The 20358-nt window shown below is 49.6% G+C and overlaps 2 protein-coding genes across 2 annotated transcripts in view; one reads left to right on the top strand and one right to left on the bottom strand.

Moving 5' to 3' along the window:
- Positions 1-1645: 1645 nt before the first annotated feature.
- Positions 1646-13428, top strand: FRMD7 (FERM domain containing 7). The gene is made up of 12 exons (XM_019474202.1): positions 1646-1702; positions 6209-6313; positions 6695-6737; positions 8081-8159; positions 8897-8994; positions 9565-9679; positions 9881-10028; positions 11184-11279; positions 11567-11730; positions 11964-12032; positions 12126-12201; positions 12388-13428. The coding sequence occupies exons 1-12, from the start codon at positions 1646-1648 to the stop codon at positions 13426-13428; spliced, it is 2091 nt and encodes a 696-aa protein (XP_019329747.1).
- A 4535-nt stretch (positions 13429-17963) lies between these two features.
- The window catches only part of STK26 (serine/threonine protein kinase 26), a 15139-nt gene continuing 12744 nt past the window's right edge, over positions 17964-20358 (bottom strand). The window contains exon 10 of the mRNA XM_019474209.1: positions 17964-19892. Within this exon, the coding sequence (XP_019329754.1) occupies positions 19868-19892 (25 nt within the window). The 3' untranslated portion in view covers positions 17964-19867. The remainder of the gene's footprint in view (positions 19893-20358) is intronic.

Here is a 20358-nt window from a genome sequence, read left to right on the forward strand (position 1 = left end):
CGATGGTTTGTATGTGACACCGCCCTTCTCCTGTGACACAAAGAGCTCAGACCCCGGGCCAAGGGCAGCACTGGAAATTTGGTCCTTGGACGCAGTGCCTGCGTGTTCGGTACAGCCAGCCCCCTCCCGGCCGCGGGCAGAAGATGAGCTCAGCTGCTTTGTGGAGCAGATTCACACGGAAAAGCAGATTTGCTTTAACTTTTATGCTTCTTTTTTGTCCCGGTCAGTAGAAGACTAATAAGTTTTTCTATAGCTAAGAAGCTCTACGTTTTTCCTCTCTGCAGCCCAGATGGCAAGCTAAGTGTGTACCCTGACGGGCTCTGTCCTGACATCCCCAGGAATATTTAGGAAGCGTAAGAGGGACCACAGCAAATGGCTTGGAGTGACTTACAGTGGATGTTTCATTGGAAACCGGGAAGGAAGCAACAAGCGAAATCTCCGCAGCACTTAATGTTGCTTTCTTGGTTTGCTGGGATGTGTTTCCATCGCTCTGGATCCCACAGGATTGTGCATGGTTGTGGCTTTTTCCAGCAGCAGCAGCAATAACAGCCCCCTGTGACAGTCCAGCACCTGCCTTTTGGCACTACTCAGTGCACTGATTTCTGCAGGCGGGGGCTCCTGCCCAAACGCTGCCTTCATCCAAATGCTCAGTGAGGGGGGGCTCTGCCAGACAAGAGCAGCCAGAGAGGTCAGGCAGTTCATCACGGCCCTGCAGTACCTGGGGCAGAGAAACAGCTCAAGTGCAAGCCCCAGGTGCCCACCACACCGTGGGGAGGCTGCACCCGGCAGCCTGGGCTGAGCCCCGGCGGGTTCTGAGGGTGGGCAGCTGGCTCTGGCACTCGGAGGATGAGTTAGTGTGTGGGAATGTGGGCTTTTCAGGTGTGAAAGGGGAACCAGGTTGTCTCAAAGGCTTGTGAGACTTCACTAAGCTGCAAACCAGTGTGCGAGCCGCGAACTAGCAGCAGGTCCTCCTCTGCCTCCCTGGGAAGGACTCCCACCTGGTTTCAAGTTGGAAACATTTCCCAGTCTCTGGCGAAGTACATCAGCCCATTGGCCAGGTCTGCCCACATCTGCTCAGCAGATAAGGTGCCACCTGCCCACTTCATGGAGCAAGTGTGAACGCCGCTCCGGCCGAGCGTGCAGCTGCTGGCCAGCTGCTCTTTCGGTGCACCTTAATCGGACCAGAGAAAAGATGATGCTTGCTGCTCGGTGACTTTGGCAGGAGAGCTGCTCGGCTCTTCTTCCCTGACCTCGCGGTATGAAGCGTGGGCTCACTTTGCCCTCGCATTGCTCACCACCAGCTGTAAAAGCTCAGTGTTTAATCTCAGCCCCATTAGTGCCACTCTCGCAGAGCTGCTGCACAGCCTTTCCCCTATTAATACACCCATAATTCACAGGGGTAAAATATCCCTTAACACAGTGGTGATATTTAAACCAGGGGAGGTATCAGTATTTTTTTTTTAACTTGTTTTTAGGCACTCAGTTCCTTTGCTCCAGCTTCCGCTCCACATCTGTGACTGCAGCCTTCTCCATCCAGCTGAGAGGGAAATTATGTGTGCAAGAGGAGTCAGGGCTCCCTTCCCGGCACACCGCTCACATCGCTAGGACTCCCATGCCTGCCGCACGCTCAGCCACATGCTCGAGGATGCTGCACCTGAAAGTCCAGTTTCTGGATGACTCCCAGAAGATCTTTGTAGTTGATGTAAGTGGGTATTGTGTTCTTACTGTTTTTTGTGCTAGTTAATGCAGTTGTTGATGCTCTGAAGGTTTGCATGGTCTCTGATAGCTCCTGATTTTCAGCTTTAAAAAAAAAAACAACAAAAAAAAACAAAGCAAAAAAACCCCACCCCCCCAAAAAAAAGGTGGTAGTGCTGATTGCTAAGTGTCTTTCAGCACCAACACACTCCTGCTCTCCCCTCTTATTGGCATTATTTATAAAGAAGGAGGAATGGCTTTTACTTATCTGGTGTCATCTTTTGGAAATCAAGTAATATGAAGTGATGTTCTTGACAAGTATCGAGTTCTTCTCTCATTTGTCTGGCTGCCAGTATAAGCATTCAACAAGGAAGAAAAATCTGGGAACAGAATAAAAATAGCATATTTAACCAAATTACCCCTGGTGAGAAACATCTGCATGCACCTCTTCCTGGGCATTCAGTTGAAAAAGAAAACTGTGTGGTTTTGTGAATAGCTGAGGAAAAAAACTCACTGTATCTTATTTTCTGCATGGCAGTGTCCCACAACACACTGCCATTAATAATTCACAGTTAAGAAATGCTAGCTCTGAAATAGGTTTTAAATGTTAAATATTAATATCTATGGTGTTAGATTTATATATATATGTATATGGATAACTGAAACTAGATATATCTTGACTATGTGTTAGAAACACATCTTTTTACAAGTGTGATAGAGCATTTACTGTTGGTTGGGATTTGATAATCACAGTAGCTCATTGAATTAGCTAATTCAAGTAGCTCTGTTCTAGCACTTACCTGCATCTCCTATGGGACCAGAGTGTTCAATATAAAATTGTTTTTTTCAAGTTCTATTACATTTCTTAGGCTGTCCTGTCCTCTGGTTTTATAGCATAACCTGAGAACTGCTCGGTCTCGGATGCCCTGCTCTGTTCCTTTGTGACAGCATTTCGTACAAAAGAGGATTGTAAAGCAATTCCATCCCTTGGCACAGTATGGAAGTTGTTTGATTTAGTTTAATTAATGTATCCTAGACCTGGAGTCAGCTTAAAAGTGAGACTAGTAATTTTAAAATTACTTTTTTTTCATATTGATTAGATCAGAGCATAGTGAGAGACAATTTAAAACATGCTGCCGGTAAAATGTTGCTGCATTTTTTTCCATCTCAGCTTTCTTATTTGCCCAAAACACTTACAGCTCTATAGCTCTGCACGACATGTTATTGCAGCAAATAGCTTCCATTAGAGGAACTCTTGGTCATTTCCTTTTTTAGCATGGAATGGCATTGGAAACCCCTTTTAGGCATTTCATGCATTTGATGCTGTATGGGTACGGTAAATGAGTCGTTGAATTAGTGACTTCTCCATTATAAAAGGACCGCTTTGGGCTAAGTTTTGAGCAGATATTTCAAGCAACTCTTCCTAAACCCCTCCTGACTTTGGAAAGCTCTTTTGAATGTGCAGTACTTCAGTATAATGGGAGGGAAAAGGGCGAAAGAGAGAAAACACAGCGAGCCTGATTCCCCCTCTGCCTTGCACTCAGTGTATTAATCTATACTTGCCTCACATGGGTATCACAGCTGCTGGCACGTGCAGCGAGGTCTCATTTCCAGTCCGGCTTTGCACGGGAATGAGTTCCCCTCCCGGTGCTGGGTGCTGGCCTGGGGCAGCTTCTGCCTCCATCCGCATCTTCACTGACAGCTGGGACCTGGCTCCCTCTCTGCAGCCGCTGAGCTCCCAGGATTTCCTTTGGCTCGGCACTGGATGTGGTTCCTGGGATGGCACCGACAAGCCAGGTCTGAGCCCCCGGGGCGGGGGGAAGGCGGGGGCCTGACACATCTCCGAATGTCCCCTGTTGTGCCCTCCCTGCTGAACACCCCAAGGTTGAGCCATGGCGCAGATGGGATCTTGCTGGGATGCTGCCAGCCATGCCAGCGAGCCCTGCGCCTTGCACAGGGAGGGCGCTGGGATCCCCTGCCCCAGTGACTGGGTGCAGGGATAGTCACAGGTCAGCCTTTAATGGGTTTCTTGCACTGAGAGGAGATATTGCAAAGCTGCCTCCCTTCTTCCTTCCCCGCCCCACCGGATACCTAGAGCTGCGACCTGGCATGTGCTCTTGCCCATAAAGTCACTCCTCTTCTTTCTGGAAAGGGTTTAAACAAAGCAGCCCTGAGCCTGGGCAGCCTCGGGAGCCCTCCCAGAGCATCACAGAAAGGGCGAACCACTTTGCAGCCTGGGCAGACAAAGCCTGGGCATCTCTGCTAGTGGAATTTGCTACAGGGCAAGATTCAGTGGGAAGGAAAAAAAGAAAGGAAAGGCACACCAAACAAGCCCAGAAGAACTAATTGCTGGGGCTGAGCAAAGGACAAAGTCTTCCGTGGTCTCATGTCCCTTATGATGAGTAAAGGCGGGAATTCATTGACAGGGGGTGTGCAGAGCTGGCTGCACGCGAGCTGGTCCAGCAAGGGCGCGGGGAGCATCAAGGCTGGTGGCTTTTGATGCATGGCATTGCATGCCAGCTGCGCCATGCAGAAGACACTGACCGGGGGACATCTTCCAGGGTGGTGGGGAAAGATCACACCAAATCCCACGAGCTGTCGCTCCCCACTAAACCACAGACCTGGCTGCAGCAGCCCACGCTACAGGGAACACTGCAGAAACGTGGCTTTGCTATTGGAGCGCAAGTGCTGCCAGGGTGTCTTTTGGGGATGGGTGTGCACATCCCCATGTCTCACACATGTTGCTGTCTTCCTCTGGATGTGCCTCTTGCTTTCTTACCCTGCTTACAGTCCCAGCTGCTTCCACCGTGGAGAGGAGGGGCAAGCTCAGCCTCTCCTTTCCACCGTCTTGTACACAGGGTTTTCTGCCTGTGGGTGCTAACCTGGCCCTGCAACATCATTGAAGGCACATTTAGGGTCGGATGTGGGGTGCCCAGCCCCACATGTCACACTCCTGCCTCGCACTGTGCTCCTCCAGCACAGCCCCCTGCTCTTGCCTGATGCTGTCCCAGGCACAACCGTACCCCGGTGCTTGCAGCAGCGCAGGTCGGGGCCTCGGTGCCCCACAAACCCAGGATGGGGCACCTGCAAGCATCACTCTGCAAGAGGAAAGCCTCTGCTTTTAAACCATCCCCTGCATCACAGGGCTGCGTCTCCCCGGTGAGCAGGTTTTCCTGGGGATGGAGCCGCTCCTCTCCACTGCCCTGGGCAGTGCTGGGCTTGGCGGAGAGCGGGTCACTCCCAGCAGATATGGTGCGTAATAACCCGGTAAGAAATGCTGGTCTTTCCTGGCTGCCTGACAAAGGCCAAGGCCTTTCATGCTAGAAAATTCTAGCTTGGAAATAAACATTTATAATTGTTTTAATTACCCTGGTGATCTAGTAATTTCGAGGAGAACCGGGAGTGCTGCAGAGCGAATGCTGTTATTATGCTATCACTTTTCAGCAGCCTTTCAGCACGGAGCCAGCAATTTCATCCCAGGAGAAGCCGTGAAAGGTGGTTATTAGTGTGCATCACCACCAGCAGTCGGGGTCCCTCCCGCCCCTGACAGGAGCAGCCGCTGGCACGGGGAGCTGCAGCCTGCCTTCACCTCCATCACCCGAAATGCTGTAATTTAGCAGCGGCCTCTCTGCTCCGGCCACGCTCTCTGCACTAACCCACGCTCATTTTTGGTCTGCTTTTCACGAGTTGATAAAGGAGTAGTGGGGTTTTTGCTGGGGTGGGTCACTGCCAGGTTCATTTCTGGTGCTTTCTGGAGCATTTTCCAAAGTCAGGGGCCTCCCAGGTTGTTCCCCAGCTGTGTCACACAGCACGGCAACAAGTCAAGCAAAACACCCTCCAAGTGTTGCTGTTTACTGGGAATAACTACAGCCTGGTCTCCCTCATCAGCATGTAGTGCCACTTAATTAATACTGCTAAAGTGCACAGATGACCCAGGGCCCAAGGCACAGGATCTGTGCAGGGTCCTGCTGCTGTTCATTACCATTAACCATAATAGTAGCTCGTCCCTGGCAATCCGGTTGCCAGCTGTTGGGGCACGCAGGCTCACTGTGCAGGTTTGAGGTGTGCTCCCGTTTGCTCTTAATCGAGCACATTTGCCACAGCCATCCCTGGTTCAGGCGGATGCTCATCCCAGGGATAGCACACTGGTTTGCCAGGGATAGAGCTGCCTAGACAGCAATGGTTGCAAAAGGTGAGCCAAAAGCAAGATTTATTTCCTCTTCCTTTCCTTTCTGGTTTACATTCCTTAATAAAAGAGAGAAGTGATGAGAAGGAATCTGATTTCCAAGAGCAGAGGTAAGAAGCATGCAGCGTGCAGTTGTCCTGTCCCACATGCTAAAGCCACAGAATTTATTGAGTAAGGTTTTGCTGCAGCATGATCAGGAGAAATCCCACAGCTCCTCTCAGGGTGAAGGCAGGGAGCTAAAACTTCTCCCGCATCTCACTGAAATCCCATCACAGCTGCTGTCGGTGTTGCCTAACCCACTGCTTCCATGGTGTGTTTGTTTGCTAGCAAAAATCCTGCGGAAAAGGGCTGTTCAACCTCACCTGCAGCCACCTCAACCTTGTGGAGAAGGAGTACTTTGGGCTGGAATTTCACAGCCAGGCTGGGAACCACGTGAGTGCGTCTTGTGGCGCGGGGCCCCCATGCTGCACCATGCCACATCCTCCCAGCAACTGCCCGTATGGCTGGGGGCTTGCTAGCACCTCCCTGAAATACCAGATGGAAAATATCAACAGAAAGTTTTGCCACGATGCCAAAAAAACCTTGAAGATGGGAGTTACGAGGGGAGGACAAGCTGGTTGGCAAAGCCCCAGTGATAGCCACGGCCCATGGGGTTTATCTGTAGCCATCTGTGCGGGGCTGCCCAGCGGGACAGCTTGCTGCAGCAGCCGAGCTGGCCAACATTTTTGTGTTGCATTCTAGCATGCTGCTGCTGCTTTTATTCCCTGTCTCTTGTGCTGTTTTTTCACCCAGTTCTTCATTGCCTTATTTCAGGTCTGGTTGGAACCACTAAAACCCATAACAAAGCAAGTCAAAAGTAAGTATTTAAAGAATAAAATTCTTCTAAATCACTGCCAGTGGCAGACTAGCGCAGACACATTTGTGCAGTGTTATTGTTTGGGGACGGGGGCTCTGGTTTCCAGCATTTACCTGAGCTCATTTTATAGTGCGAGGCTGGGCAGGATTGTTTGCAGAGGAACCACAGTCCATATAAAATCCTGTAGAAATACCGCTGCCTTTGCAATCTGGTATCTGCACCATTTTAGGCTTGAGCTGTTAATAACCTGACAGCTTGGCGGAGGAGCAGGGGCGGCTGCGTGCGTGCGTGTGCACGCATTGCTGTGCTGGCAGAGCGGCAGGCATCGCTCCCTGCATGCCCTCCTTTCCCTTTTGCAGCTCTTAGCAGCCCAGACGCCTGCGCGGCACGAGCCCTGCGTGAAGCAGGGTTAGCCGTGTGCCTCACAGGCTCTGCCGCTCCTCTCCAGCCCCCAGCCCCGCCGTGCTGCTGCACAGAGATGCTGTGGAGCCTGACCTGAATTCAGTCTCAGCATCCCCTGCCATAGCCACAACCAATGTTAACACAGTGCCCCTTTCAGCCTATGCCTGTTTCCACTCCCGCAATGAACCAAATGTTACTTTCCCCAGATATGTGATGACCAGGAGGTGGTCAAGAGCACGAAGCCACGACCCCAGTATTTGCCATGGGGAGGCTGCAGTACAGTGTTTGCATAAATTTCCCTGTAAGGGGAAGGCCTGATAAAGAGCCCCCCCTTTCTGGGTGCACCAGAAGTGGGATTATTTCAAGCACCAATTTGTTTTTGCATGTCCCTTCTGGCCTGCTTTTGCAGAACCCTGTCCCTCCAGGAGCCCCTGAGCTGTCCCACTGTGTCCTGGGACAGTCAGTGCCTACAAAATTGCCTCCCTCTTTGCCTTGGGCTTGGCTGCTTGCTCTCACTCATCCCACAAAAAAGCTTTGCCCAAACAGCTTCCTATGGAGCTGTTGCATCCCAAGTGCTTGGAGGGCTGGATTTAATGTACAGCCCTCCTGATGGCCACACTCCAGACAAGCACCCGTGGCACCTACTCCACAGAACCCCACCTCCTGGCAGGGGTCTTTGCAATTTAAATAATTGCTGGGGCATTTTCTCTTTAGTATTATTTAGGCACCCAACTCCCTGTTCACTTCCATTGGTAATGCTGGGGGTCTGGGCAGGCTGGTCGCTGGGGGCAGGCTGGAGTCCCTGATGCTCAGGGCTTCCAGTCCTGATTTGTAGGGGTCCAGAGTAATTTATTCTGTAAGGAGACAGCATGTGTGAAGAGAGTTGTAAATGTTCTCAATAGACACGTAAAAGAAAACTTATGAAGATGTTGTGTTTTAAGATCCTAAGGAGGTTCTTTTCAAATTTATGGTGAAATTTTTCCCAGTGGACCCCGGCCATCTGAGAGAAGAGCTGACCAGGTACAGTACTTGTTCCATTACTTTCTTACCGCACAGTCCTATATTTTTGCAATTGTGAAGCATGCACTTAGTTCCTTATCTCCATCCACCCGAACCTGTCTGTCAGCAGTGGTTATCCTAAGTATTGAAAGAGTTCTGTACTTTACAAAGCAAAAATTGAGAGAGTGTCTTTTTTGATCCTCTGTTTTATAAACAAAATCCACTTGAAGGATCAGCCGTCTTATGAGGCTGCAATTTGTTTACTGCCAAACACTTTAACAGTTGGGCACCGAGTGTGACTTTGCTCAGTCTAGCTCCTGCCTCAAGCTGTGTTCTGAAAGAAGAACTTTAATTTTATTTTTAAAAATGACATTGTTAGCTCTTACATTTTAGAGAAAGCATTGCGAACAGGAACTAAGAATAAAACTAAGACAGTGCTTCTGCAGAACATTAGCCCCGAGAGATGCAAATGCCCTCCAAAGCATAAAGGAATGTTAACTCTGAAACCTACTAATGGGCATTTCAATGGCAGGGTTATACTGGTCATGGTGGTGCTCAGCTGCAGCCTTTTGCGGGGGCTGCATGCGCCTCGTGACCCCACAGACCTGCATCCCTTGGGCTGAAACATGGGTGAGCGCAGGGAGAGGCACGGGGGCAGACAGCCCCCCCTGCAGCAGAGCCCTCGGGGCTCAGCCCAGCACCAGGCTCTATTCTGAGCCCGGCCCCACCCCAGGGCATGCTCCTGTCCCCCTCCACAGGTACCTCTTCACCCTCCAGATCAAGAAGGACCTGGCACTGGGGCGGCTGCCCTGCAGCGACAAGAGCGCGGCGCTGCTTGTCTCCCACCTGCTGCAGTGTAAGGGCAGGCGAGTGCCCGCAGGGACGGTGCCCCTTCCCTGGGGAGGGGGGGCCCAACGGGGCTTTGCTTTGGCTGTGTAGCCAGGGGTTCCCCCTGCGGTTATACTGGTCATGGTGGTGCTCAGCTGCAGCCTTTTGCGGGGGCTGCATGCGCCTCGTGACCCCACAGACCTGCATCCCTTGGGCTGAAACATGGGTGAGCGCAGGGAGAGGCACGGGGGCAGACAGCCCCCCCTGCAGCACAGAGCCCTCGGCTCAGCCCAGCACCAGGCTCTATTCTGAGCCCGGCCCCACCCCAGGGCATGCTCCTGTCCCCCTCCACAGGTACCTCTTCACCCTCCAGATCAAGAAGGACCTGGCACTGGGGCGGCTGCCCTGCAGCGACAAGAGCGCGGCGCTGCTTGTCTCCCACCTGCTGCAGTGTAAGGGCAGGCGAGTGCCCGCAGGGACGGTGCCCCTTCCCTGGGGAGGGGGGGCCCAACGGGGCTTTGCTTTGGCTGTGTAGCCAGGGGTTCCCCCTGCAGTGACCCCTCACAACCTAACCCTGCTCTCCCTATGTCCCCCGCAGCCGAGCTGGGCGACTTCCACGAAGAGACGGACCAGCAGCACCTGGAGACCCACAGGTACCTGCCCAACCAGGAGTACCTGGACAACAAGATCATGCACTACCACCGAAGACACAGGTAAGGGCTGCTCTGCACCATGGCCGCCCACCCAAAGCACCCGATGGGCACCTGCCAACGGGCCCGTTCCCATCAGCAGGCAGGCCCGGCAGTGGGGTGGGTGTGATGCCAGCACGTGCACATCCAAAATGGCATTTTCTCAGCCTGTTTCAGTGGCTGCCTTCTCACTCTTGTTGCTTGCCGGCGTGTTTGTGTCTCCAGCGGGAAGACGCCAGCCGAGTCGGACGTTCAGCTGCTGGATGTGGCCAGGAAGCTGGAGATGTACGGGATTCGTCCGCACCCCGCCAGTGATGGCGAGGGGACGCAGATCAACCTGGCCGTGACGCACATGGGGGTGCTGGTCCTGCGGGTGAGCCCGGGGCTCGGGGCGGGCTGCCAGCACCCAGGTGGGGTGGCCTTTCCCCAAGGGCATGACCTCCAGTTGGGGGGGACCCTTCTCCTCCCCGCTGTATGTTCCAAACCCTCCCACATCCTACAGACCTTGGGTGCAGAGGTGATGCTCCAGGGCACCACTGCAGGGCTTGGCCCCACCATCTCCATCAGCGCTGGCTGCTCACCACCGTGCCTGCCCCGGCTCTGTTGGCCCTTGTCATGGTGAGCGTGGCCGTGTAAGCATCACAGGTTACACGACTGTGTCACATGTGTTCACTGTATAATCTTCCAGCAAAAATAGCCACCTCACGTCTGTGCAATTACATAACACTGTAATCGCGGCGTAACTGCAGAATAAATACAGACTTCCTCGCAGCCGGCGTGAAGCAGTGCTTGCCTCCCACACCGGCTAATTTCAACCTGGGAACATCTTGCCAGAGCAGGGTAAAAAAAAAAAATCCTAACTGTGCGTCTGCTGTTCATAATTGGCGCTGCCAGACCCGGTTATTTATTCAGAGCCATAAACACCCCTCACACACAATTAGAGCATCTGTGAGCCCATTAAAATCTGGGCTCTTCCAGAAATCTGAGAGGGTCTCGGTGCCACAGCATGGAGTTACACAATTTTACCTGGTCCTGCTGTGACACCTGTGTTGTGTGGCTGCGTCTAAATTGATGCGTAATGATAATGAGGGGTAAGGTACGCTTGCAGACTGCTTAAACTGGGTCTAAAGGCATGGGAGTGAGCTGAGCTCTACTATGCTTCCCAGCAAAGGAGACGAGGGGCTTATTTATTTTGAGGGGCTGATGTTGCATTAACTCACCTGACTCGTGAGCTGGGATGGATGGATGCTCTGCATTCACCTCTGAGGTTTGTCTTGGGATCCTGCAGTTTTACAAATAGCTTCAGTGGGCAGAGTTAAGCCCTGAATCTCAATTCCCATTTTTGGGACCGACTGATGGCGAGGAGGGTCAACCACCAAATCCTGGCACCCCTTCCTCAGACCCCAGCAGCAGTGAGAGATGCATCGGGGTTTCGTGCAGTGTCCTGCAAGCTCAGGACTTGGCCCATCGTACTTCTGTAATTCTGATTTGCCCCATCCTGCTTTAACTGTTGTGTCTGACCTTGCAGGGCAATACAAAGATCAACACATTCAACTGGTCCAAAATTCGTAAACTGAGTTTCAAGAGGAAGCATTTTCTCATCAAGCTCCATGCAAACATCTCTGTAAGTACTGCACTGCAGGCAGCTGCCAGGCTCAGGAACAGGCAACTGTGGACCAAGGATCAGCCACGCAAAGTCCCCGATTTTGAATAAAATCCATTTCTGCTGCTCATGGGTGATTCTCCTTCCCCCCCGAGCACGGCATGTGCCACCCCCGCGTCCCCAGTGGGGTGACACTGCACTGCCTGGAGCCGCCGGCAGCCCAGGTTCTTTGGGGGGGGTCAGTAGGGCAAACGGCAGAGCTTGGCCCTGCGCCCCTGACACCAGCTCACTTGTCTCCGGCCATGCAGGAGCTGTGCAAGGACACACTGGAGTTCACCATGGCGAGTCGAGACACCTGCAAGGCTTTCTGGAAGACGTGTGTGGAGTACCATGCCTTCTTCCGGCTGTCTGAAGAGCCCAAGTCAAAGCCCAAAGCCCTTCTGTGCAGCAAAGGCTCCAGTTTCCGCTACAGGTAAAGTCCCAGGGGAAAACCAAACTGCTGGGGCCGGGAAGGGCGTGGGGACAGCTCTGAGCCTCCCCTTTATGCTGGCCCTTGCTGGATGCAAGAGGATGATGCCCAATAGCTGCTTTTCCTGGAGAGACCGCTGCCTCGGTCCTGCTGCATCCCCTTGCCTCCCCTGGGATGCGGTGATGCCTAGGGCTGGGGCTGATGGTGCTGCTCACGCCTTTCCCCCCTTGCTGCAGCGGGAGGACACAGAGGCAGCTGCTGGAGCACGGGAGGAAGGCGAAGATGAAGAGCCTGCCCTTTGAAAGGTACCAGAGGGCATGGAGGGGTGCAGTGCCTGGGTTAGGGGGAGCGATGGAACCCTCCTGGCCATGCACCCACCCACGCTCTTGGCCTTGCAGGAAGCACTACACGTCCCGCTACGATGAGAGACAGTGCCGCTCCTCTCCGGACCTCCTGACGGATGTCTCCAAGCAGGTATATCCCCGTGGTGTCAGCGATAGGTAGGGCCGTGCCCGAGGGTCTTGGCATTGCAGCCCTGGCTGGTGGAACTCAGCTGGAGGCCAAGCCAGACCCTCGGCTCTGGGGCTCACTGTCAGCCCCGCTCTGCCCCCCTGTCCAGCTGGGGGTCTGGGCACCCACCCACCCTCTGTCCCTGCTCAGGTGGAGGAGCTGCGCCTGGCCTATGGTGGCCGGGGCTCCTACCATGCCAATGGGGTGCATGCCTCCGAGCCCACACTGGATGGCCGGCGCCGGAGCTCTGCTGTGGAGGTGACATTTGCTGCTGAGCTGGAGCGCTCCAAGCCCGAAGCGACCCCCGCCTTCCTGCCCCACTCCAAAAGCTCGTCCACCTTCCCCCTGCTCTATGACAAGCTGGAGCTGGAGCGGGCATGGGAGCCCGCCGACCTCTTCAGCACCAGGAACCCTTTGACATCCTTTCGGCCCCACCACCAGTTCACTGCAAACAGTAGAAGCACCTCGGTGGGCAACATGCGGGAGGTGAGCACCCGGCCGCTGGTGTACACGGATGTGCCATGCCCCCTGCCCATGGCCGCCCTGGCCCCGCAGGTCCTCTTCTACCTGGACAGGCCCCCGCAGCCCCCATGCCATGCACCAGTACCCAGCGAGGACGCAGCAGGACCAGTCGGTGGATGTGACCCCATGGCAGCAAAACCCCCCAGGCGGAGTCCGAGTGGGACCCAGGCCGACGAGTTTCATCGCGAGGCTGCATGCATGGCAGTGGACACGAGCGTGGCCCCGGTGGGGGAGAGCAGGTCACTGGCTCGCTCCTTTGATTATGGCCTTCAGGAGCAGCCTCCCAAGAGGTCTTGGAGCCAGTCAGACATGAAAACCATCCACTTCCCCTATGGCTCTGAGTTCAGACCCCTGGGGCCGTGCCCCGTGCTGAGCAGCCGGAAAGCAGGTGTCTTTCGGCACGTGCCGGCCCAGCAAGGGCTGGCGCCGGGGCCACGGTGCTCTGCTGAGCGCTACGTGGGCAGCAGCACTGAGTCCAGCGACTCCGACTCTGACCTCCTGGCTGCCGACTACTGCTCCCTGTACGGCCGGGTGCTGCGGTCGCCCATGGCCCGGGTGCGGCTGTCCTCCGGCAGCCTCCAGCTGGATGAAGAGGATGAGGAGGTGTCCTTCGCCACCGGTGCCGCTGAAGAGAGGACTTCCAGGGGGGCCTCTGGGTATTTCACCTAGGTGCCTGACACCAGCCAGAGGGAGCAGAGGTGGCCGGCACAGACCCGGGGCTGCAGAAGGGTGACACTCTTGCTTGCAGGGCTGCTTGCTGCTTGCAAAACATTGATGGATTTGTGTTGTGTGAGTACTCTTAGCTATAGAGGATGTGCCAATGGACAACAGGGGAGCATTCAGAAGTACCCATCCCCTGCACCATGCTTGGAAGCTGGAGTGTCTCTGCCACCACGCATGGGGTCCTGCTCCAGGCAGAGGGGCCAGGGCTCTCCTAAAGCCCTGCAAAGACCTTGCATCCTCCCCAGCTGGGCAGCTGCTGGCCACGCTTGGAGCTCAGCCACTGGAGTCTTCATTGGAGGGAGAGAGAAAAAGACAAGAGACATCTCATGGAAGAGGTTAAACATCTGTTTGTCACAGCTGCAGAGAAGCACACTGGTGGAAAGGGTGTTTGAGGCCCATTTGGAGAGGAGCAGGGTGGCTGGGGAGGCTGCTCCAGGCGCTGATGCCCCGTGGATATAGCCAATGCCCCAGCATGGAGCCCATCTCCTCTGTCCTGCGTCTCCTCCCTCCCAATGCTGCAGCGAGCACCTGGCCCTCAAGGACAGGGCTACACGTGTGGGGTGCTCCTTGTGATGCTTGGACCCACAGAGGAAGCAAACAGCTCTGTCTTCTCCCCAGCCAGCTTACAGCACTATCCTTCCCCAAGAAATATCCCCTAGGTGCTTCTAAATCATTCAGCAGCATCCAACAGCGAGCTCTAGGAAGTGGGTTAATGAATGATAACGTATAGCTCTGCTTTTCTGAGATCCATTAGCTGTCATTTTCTGGCAGCAGCTCCACAGCCCCGGCACCTCCGTGCCCTGCTTAAATCTGGGGGAGTGAGGCATGTAAGGGGGCCCTTTGCTTCCCCAAATCAGGCCTCAGTTAAGCAGCATGGGGGAAAAGATCTCAGGAGGGGGTAGGAAAGAAACAGGCAGCTGGTGCTCACCCTTGGCATTAGGAAGTCTGCTGTAACCATGGTGCTTCCAAACTTTTCTGTTTGCTATATGAGTGCAATGTTATTTTTACCAGGGCTGTTTCTAGCTATAAAGAAGGAGCAGGAGATGGGACTGCTCACTATCCATGGCGCAGCAGGAGGGGGATTCCCAATTTATCCATTGCTCCCTTGAAGGGAAAAGGTATAAACATACTTCTTGGAAGTACTTTTATTACAAAAGTTATTATTACCCTAAACCTACACAAAATCTACTCAGAAAACTGGAAATGATGACACCTCTGTAAGATTTTAGGGGAGGATCTTGTTACTTTTCTTTAAGAACCCTGTAAGACTCTCTTGGACGTGACTGTAAGGACAGGGACAGCCCAGTAAATCCAGTTGAGAAACTACTGTGACCTGCTAGAATGGACTTCAGAAACAAGGAAGCTGGGGCAACGACAGAAAATAGGTTAAAATGTAAAAAGAACTGGGCTTATGGGTACTGCTCACCCTGCGCGTCGCTGTCCTTTGTTTTAGAAGCTGGACAATAAAAATCAGTTGTTCACACCAGAGTTTTGGGTTCCTCCTTCTGCCCTGTCAAATCTGCACCCCCAGCCCTGCAGGCACCCCTAGCCCACCTTCCCCTGCCTCTCCCATCTCCCAGGCAGCCCTCATTGCTCCACAGAGCTGCCAGGCTGGTTTCCCTCTCCCGCAGCTGCTTGCTGGTTCCCTCTGTGCCTTCACTGTCTCAGCGACTGGGGAGACTTGCCGAGATCCCTGAATGCTGCTGAAGACAACCACATTCTTGGTTAGTTGCCCAAAGAAATGTGTCAGATCAACAAGAGAGCACACTGTAAGGTTTGCTTTTGCTCCTGGTTACCCTGTGCTGAAGAAGCTGTGAACTACAGGGACCCCATGTGCTGCTCTGGCACATGTTCTATTAGAGAAGGGATAATCTTTCTGGTTATAGAGAGTTGTTTCTTCCCTTTCCCAAAGCTCTGCACCTTGGAAAGAGCAAGAACCACCACTCAATACAGCATTTAAGTATGGCAGTCTATATGCGTGATTTGGTAGAGGGGAAAAAAAAAAGCAGCAGTGTTTCACATACAGACTGCACACACAGCCCTCGGGGAATGTCCCTTAAAGGGTTATACCTTAAGCATACAGGCAAACCTACAGTCACTGTTAGCTCCTGAAAGCATGTGGAGAACAGGTAAAGGCTGGCCCAGGTCAGCTTTACCTTGAGCATGTCCCAGAACAGACACATAGTCCCACCGAGAGGAATCAACATACAAGCCACACTGCCCAAATCTCCCGGCGCTGCCAGCTCTGACAGTCAGGACTATGCCGGGAAAACAGCACTGAGAGGGAGAAACAAGGACTTGGGAACTATTTTTGGATTTTTCCGTTGACTAGAGAGCACTGTGGCACAGCGTGTGCACTGTGCCTTAGCACATCCTACACAATGGTCAACAACAGCAGCGGAACAAAGCAGCTCGTAAGTGACAGAAATTAACATCTTCAAGCTAAATTCATTGCGTAAACTAGCTTTCTTGGGACTGACTAAAATAAAGGAACAATCCCAGTAAACAGTGGCTCACACATCAAGGAACAATTGAAATAACCCTTGAGTAAGTCCTTCCCTGCTCAGCCCTATTCACCCAAAAGAGGTAAGAACATCTATTCAAGTGATTGTGTTTCACTAGGGAAGAAAACGAAGATGGAGAGAGGACATGGAATGATTTGGTCTGCTGACAATGAAAGACACACAGCAGTACCTGGAAAATGTATACTTTTATAGCCCTTACGCAAGCAAGGGTTATTAAAGGGGGAGGAGGCACAGCAGCATTACAGTGTCAAAACATTAAGCTACTCAATGCATTTGGACTGAAGTAACTGGGGTTCATGTAAAATATATAACTTATAGATAAAGCTAATCTTGAAATTCAGATGCAGGATGTTCAGCACCTTTTTAGGCATAGGTGTGTATGTTAGGATATAAAAAGAAGCAAACTGTACACAGTATACAAAGAACTTGCGTTTGGAGAAGCACTAAGACAGGTTTCAGTGTATCTACCTCATCTCTGTATTAAGTGTTACTTCATTTATTGGAAAAATGTGAAGTAAGGCAAGCCAACATACATACCACTAAAACTTTGCAAAGAGGAAAATAATTTTATTCCAGTGTTAAGTCATAAAACAGTGTGATAAAAATCAGACCTTTAACAATTGCTAAACTTTGTGCAAACACATTAAGAACCTACGTACTTTCCTATTCAGCTATAGACATTCAGTTGAATGCATGAACAGGTGTTTACGATACTACATGCTTACTGTACAGAAGCGTACTAGAAGAGTCAGAGACCAAGGGTTTTAAGCATGGTTACATTGATAAAGGACTCATCTACCCAAGAACAAATACATTTCTCTATTCTGTGATTCAGACTACTTTGCTAAGACTACTTCAATATCAATTCTTCTCAATCTACAGTGGGAAGCCTAGCAAACCAAACAAGCAAGAAGATGGTTCCTGCATGAATATTTTGATATATCTTTCCATTAGCTATCTGCCAGCAACAGAATACTGCTGATTAAGTTACACAGTTCATCAATAACTAACACATGGTGGGGAAAAAGACAACTGTTCTCTGGAAATCAGTAATATAGACATCCATTCTTTAGATTATAGTCTTATGATGCACAGAGACATTAGGCGCAGAAATGCCATATGCAGTACAATAAAAAACCTTCTTGAATGGACTTGAAGAGAACGAGGTTGTATTATACACACGTGGATGAGTTTTTCCCCACACTGTCCTATGAGGTAGGTACACATCCCACCCATTTCACAGGAAAAGAAGAGGCACCATAGTTCAGCAACTTCGTTACAGTCATATCACAAATGGGACAAGTTCCAATTTCCCAAATAATTCACTAACCCTACCTACCCAGAATCGTTTAAGAGTTGCATAGATTAAAGACCCTGTGTCAACAGGGTAGAGCCACCAGTTACAAAATTCGGGAGGAATTCTCATCACTTCTCCCCTTGCTCTCCCACATAAAAAGAACACCTTAAGGGAAGTGACATGGAAGTAGAAACATGTTTTTAATTCTGAGAAATTTGTATGGAGCTCTTTAAAATGAGATTTGGGTCAAGACTGCTGAAGTGAAAGCCGAGGTAACTGTGGCACAGGCCTTTTTGTACCTTCACTCCACAATGCTGAGTTCACAATGAAGTCAGAGTGTTCTGACATCTCTACCATGTTGTCACGGGCTGTGCACGTTCGTCTGAGCACACAGATCCTGAAGACTCCTCTTTAGGAATGGAATCAAACTGAACCCTGGGGCTGCTCCATCTGTCTATAGCATTCCCTGTGGCGTAGCAGCTGGTAGGTGTCCTCCGGACAAGAACAGCATGGGGGGGACCCAAACCTTTTCAAAGCGACCACGCAACTCTGTGCAAGGAACACCTTTCTTGAACTAGAACACAAGTTTGTAAGAGGTACATCCACACCTCTGCACATCTAGTAAAATCCAGAATAAAATGCACAACAGAACAAGCTCATGAAAGTTTACAGAACTTAAATATTTATTTTTAAACCATTTAAAACCCCCCAAAACATTGAAATAAGCTTCATCTATAAACAGATTTACAAGACTAACAACTACAGAAGCTAAAGGAGCACTACAATTTGTTTCTGTGATGCAGTTACTTTGTAAAGCTTCAGGTCAACTGTATTTACAACTTCTGCTGCTTTTACATTTATAAAAATATTTATTTAATCCATAACATTATTGTTTTCAAAAACTATTTCCAGACTTTTTTCTCAGATATAAATTCTAATCGAATTTCAGTTATATAGCAGATGAAAGTTTTAAACAGAAACTTTTTTTTAAAATTAAAACAAGGAGTTAAAAGTAATTTTTTTACAGTGTAGGCACCATTGAAAATAATTGTCCTTGGCATATCTAACCACCATCTCTCACAAGTGTCCTTTATATAAAAACGATGTAATGGCAACATTTGACTAAAAATGCAGTATTTACTTGCACACCATTACTTTTTCAATATTTGGCAGATATATTTCAGATTCTTTAAAATGACTTTTGTGCAAAAACAAAATGTGCAGGTCTGAACCATAAAATAAACACACCCAGCCTTTATCAAAAATAAATTTACACCAACAGTTCCACAGCTAAGTACTGAAAAACAATCCCAGTTCAAAACTTCAGCATAATATACATACTGGGTTGAAAAAGGGAAAAAAAAACAGAAGAGAAGATATTACCCATCTAGCAGTACCATAAATATATAACTGAAAGCAACTTTATAGTCTTACCTACTTTTTATGAAAAAAAAAAAGAAAAAAAATCACTCCGTACTGCACAGTACTACCTTTTTGTGAAAGAATATCTATAACTCAGTTATTTGCATATTAACTGGTAAATACATATTTAAAATACACTTTCAGAAAATTATAAACAAATTATGTTGATGTACTGTATTTAATGTGTTTAAGAACAAAAATGTGTATAAATATCTTACAGGAGAAACAACACCACCACACAGAACGCTGGTGTTACACTTATACCTGCTTGTGAGGTATGTATCATGCGACGCTCGGCTTCTCTGGCTCCCTTCCACCCAGGCATGTATACTCAGAGGAAAAAAATTAAATTAAGTTAAATTGGACTTCAGGTTTTGTCCATTATTGCCAAAAACCCCACCCCCTCAACTGTATTGCTTTAAATTTTCCTACCATGATGATGTAAGATTGAATTACTACTTCAAAACCTGTTCTAAAAGGTAATACATATACTGTACATCAGGATATACCTGTTGCTACATATCACCTGCAAACTATTGACATATTGCTCTCAAATATATTTAATCATAGAGCTGCCTAAAATACTGTACCAATTTAGAATTATAATAGATACTGTTGCAGGTTTATTTTTCAGGGCACGATAACTATATGCTGGTTGAAGCAGGTGCTACAGCAATACCCTTGCCACTACGTTACATGTTTTGAATACGCTTGTGAAAAAGCTATTTTCTCTGAAGCTTGTTAGTGATTTACAAAAGTTTAACTCATGGATACAAAAGACCTGTACATCCCCACGTACAGGAACAAAATAGCATCAAAACATACTGTACTTGCACTTTCTATTAACTAAAGTAATGGTTATTTCTAAAAGCAAAACTGCACCTCAACATTTATCAGATTAAACAGGTGAAACTACAATATTAAAAGTTGTTCTTTACAAAATAATTTCCTGAAAATATAAAACCATGTGCACTGCCACAAAATAGTTGAGTAGGTTCTTTCAAATCCTCAATCACCATCAATATGTTGCAAAGATCCAAAAGGCACAAGGAGCTCATGAGCTAAGCACTGCCAAGCTTGAAGTAGTTTTGGTGGGTTTCACTGGGTCCATACGAAACATCAGTCAATTATGTGAAGTTTCTTAGGATGAGTCATTAACAGAAAATCTACGGATAAAAAAAAGCAATCAAGAATTTTGTTAATTATATTGTTTCAGCTTGGCAAACAGCACATAACTATTTTTGCATCACTGAACTAGTACATGCCTTCATCTCAACAGATCATAGGAAAAAAACCACCAGAAGTGACCTTCTCATGAAAATATTCCCTAACAACTGCAGCACTAGAAGACCAAACAGATACAGTAATAGTTACTATTAGTTTTAGTCTCAAACAGAAGTGTTACGTATAACTACCAAAGCTAAACGTTTAAATCCCTGGAAATAGCAAATCTTTCATTTATCAGTAAGTACTCAAATTTCCCCAACATATGAAGTTCAGTGTCAATTAACCCTTCCTGTGCATAAGTACTTAATTTAGTTTTTTTTTCTTTTAAAAGAAAGCTGCCTTTTTTTTTTTTTTTTTTTTTTATTCAAAAAAAAAAAGCCTAAATATCTTAAGTACTGCTTCTGA

The sequence above is a fragment of the Aptenodytes forsteri genome, unplaced genomic scaffold (genome assembly GCF_000699145.1).
Source record: "Aptenodytes forsteri isolate BGI_AS27 unplaced genomic scaffold, ASM69914v1 Scaffold265, whole genome shotgun sequence".
NCBI classification, from domain to species: domain Eukaryota; kingdom Metazoa; phylum Chordata; class Aves; order Sphenisciformes; family Spheniscidae; genus Aptenodytes; species Aptenodytes forsteri.